The sequence below is a fragment of the Otolemur garnettii genome, unplaced genomic scaffold (genome assembly GCF_000181295.1).
Source record: "Otolemur garnettii isolate 467f Iridium unplaced genomic scaffold, OtoGar3 scaffold00247, whole genome shotgun sequence".
Taxonomy (NCBI): Eukaryota; Metazoa; Chordata; class Mammalia; order Primates; family Galagidae; genus Otolemur; species Otolemur garnettii.
Window position 1 is genome coordinate 748,780 of NW_003852642.1, and position 1,306 is coordinate 750,085.

The 1,306-nt window shown below is 37.5% G+C and overlaps 1 protein-coding gene across 1 annotated transcript in view; it reads left to right on the forward strand.

The window, feature by feature from the left end:
- The first annotated feature begins 1,009 nt into the window (after positions 1–1,009).
- LOC100964962 (olfactory receptor 5D13-like) overlaps positions 1,010–1,306 on the forward strand; it is a 1,222-nt gene continuing 925 nt past the window's right edge. Inside the window, exon 1 of the mRNA XM_003802437.1 lies at positions 1,010–1,087. Coding sequence (XP_003802485.1) covers positions 1,010–1,087 — 78 coding nt within the window. The remainder of the gene's footprint in view (positions 1,088–1,306) is intronic.

A 1,306-nucleotide genomic window follows, 5' to 3' on the forward strand; every position in this document is an offset into this window, starting at 1 on the left:
TGGCCTTCCCTCTGACCTCATCCTGAACATCTGGCAATGCAGCTCTGACAGTGTCATCTCCTCTAATGTTTCAGCTCTTGTGATCCTTTGTAATCTTAAAGCTACATTTATATCTTCATTAAAAAGCAGAGACCTTCAGAATAATGGAAACTGAAAACTTTTTCCAGAACACTGAAGAATTATTTTCTATCGATTGCGGTTTCACTTCTTGTATTTTCATAGTGATCCATGGTCAACTACTGTGGTTGGAAAATATTAAGTGGGAATTTCTAGAAGTTAATAATTTATAAGTTTTAAATTATGCGTGACTGTGAATAGTGTGATGGAATCTCACGCTATCCTTCCCACTATGAATGTGAAGCATCCCTTCATCCAGCTTCCCCAGTCTGTCTACACCACCTGCCCCTTTGTCACATAGAAGCCATCTCCTTTATCAGATCAGCTGTGTCAGAGTGCCTTTGTTCAAGTGAACCTTACTTTACTCGCCTATGTCCCTAAAGTACAAAATAGTGATGTTAACATGCTACTTTAAGTATTCTATTTTATTATTATTCATCTCATTGTGTCTAATTTATAAAACATTCTAATGCATAGGTATGTAAAGGAAAAAATATGGTATATACAAATTACATATTACTATCTGGAGAATTGAAACACAACCGCAGTGGATAAGGGTGGGGTACGCTATCCTCTAACTTCTGTCACTTAGGATCAACTTCAAAACCCAGCTCATTGCTAAGAATAGGTCTATCCCCACACAAATTTCCTAACTTACGTATGCCTCAGCTTGCATATTGAAAAATATGAATCTATCAGTTTCTAAAATTTATCTTGTTGCTTGATTATTTACATTAACATGCTTTAAGATGTAATTTTATTATTTGAATAAATAGATTTTAATTAATATAGTTTAAGGTATGGTATGATGTCTGGCATAGAATATTATGAAAATATATAAAATAATTATTGTTTTTATTATCATTATTTCAGATTTTCCTCAAAAGGAGCCATGTTTATAGCAGAAGGAAATCAGAGTTCTGGAGCCACCTTTACCCTCTTGGGCTTCTCTGAATACGCCAACCTCCAGGTGCCCCTGTTCCTGGTGTTCCTGACCATCTACACAGTCACTGTGCTGGGGAACCTGGGCATGATCATAATCATCAGGATCAGCCCCAAACTCCACACCCCCATGTACTTTTTCCTCAGCCACTTGTCCTTTGTTGACTTCTGTTATTCCACCACAGTGACACCCAAACTGCTGGAGAACTTGGTTGTGGAAGACAGGACCATCTCCTTCACAGGCTGC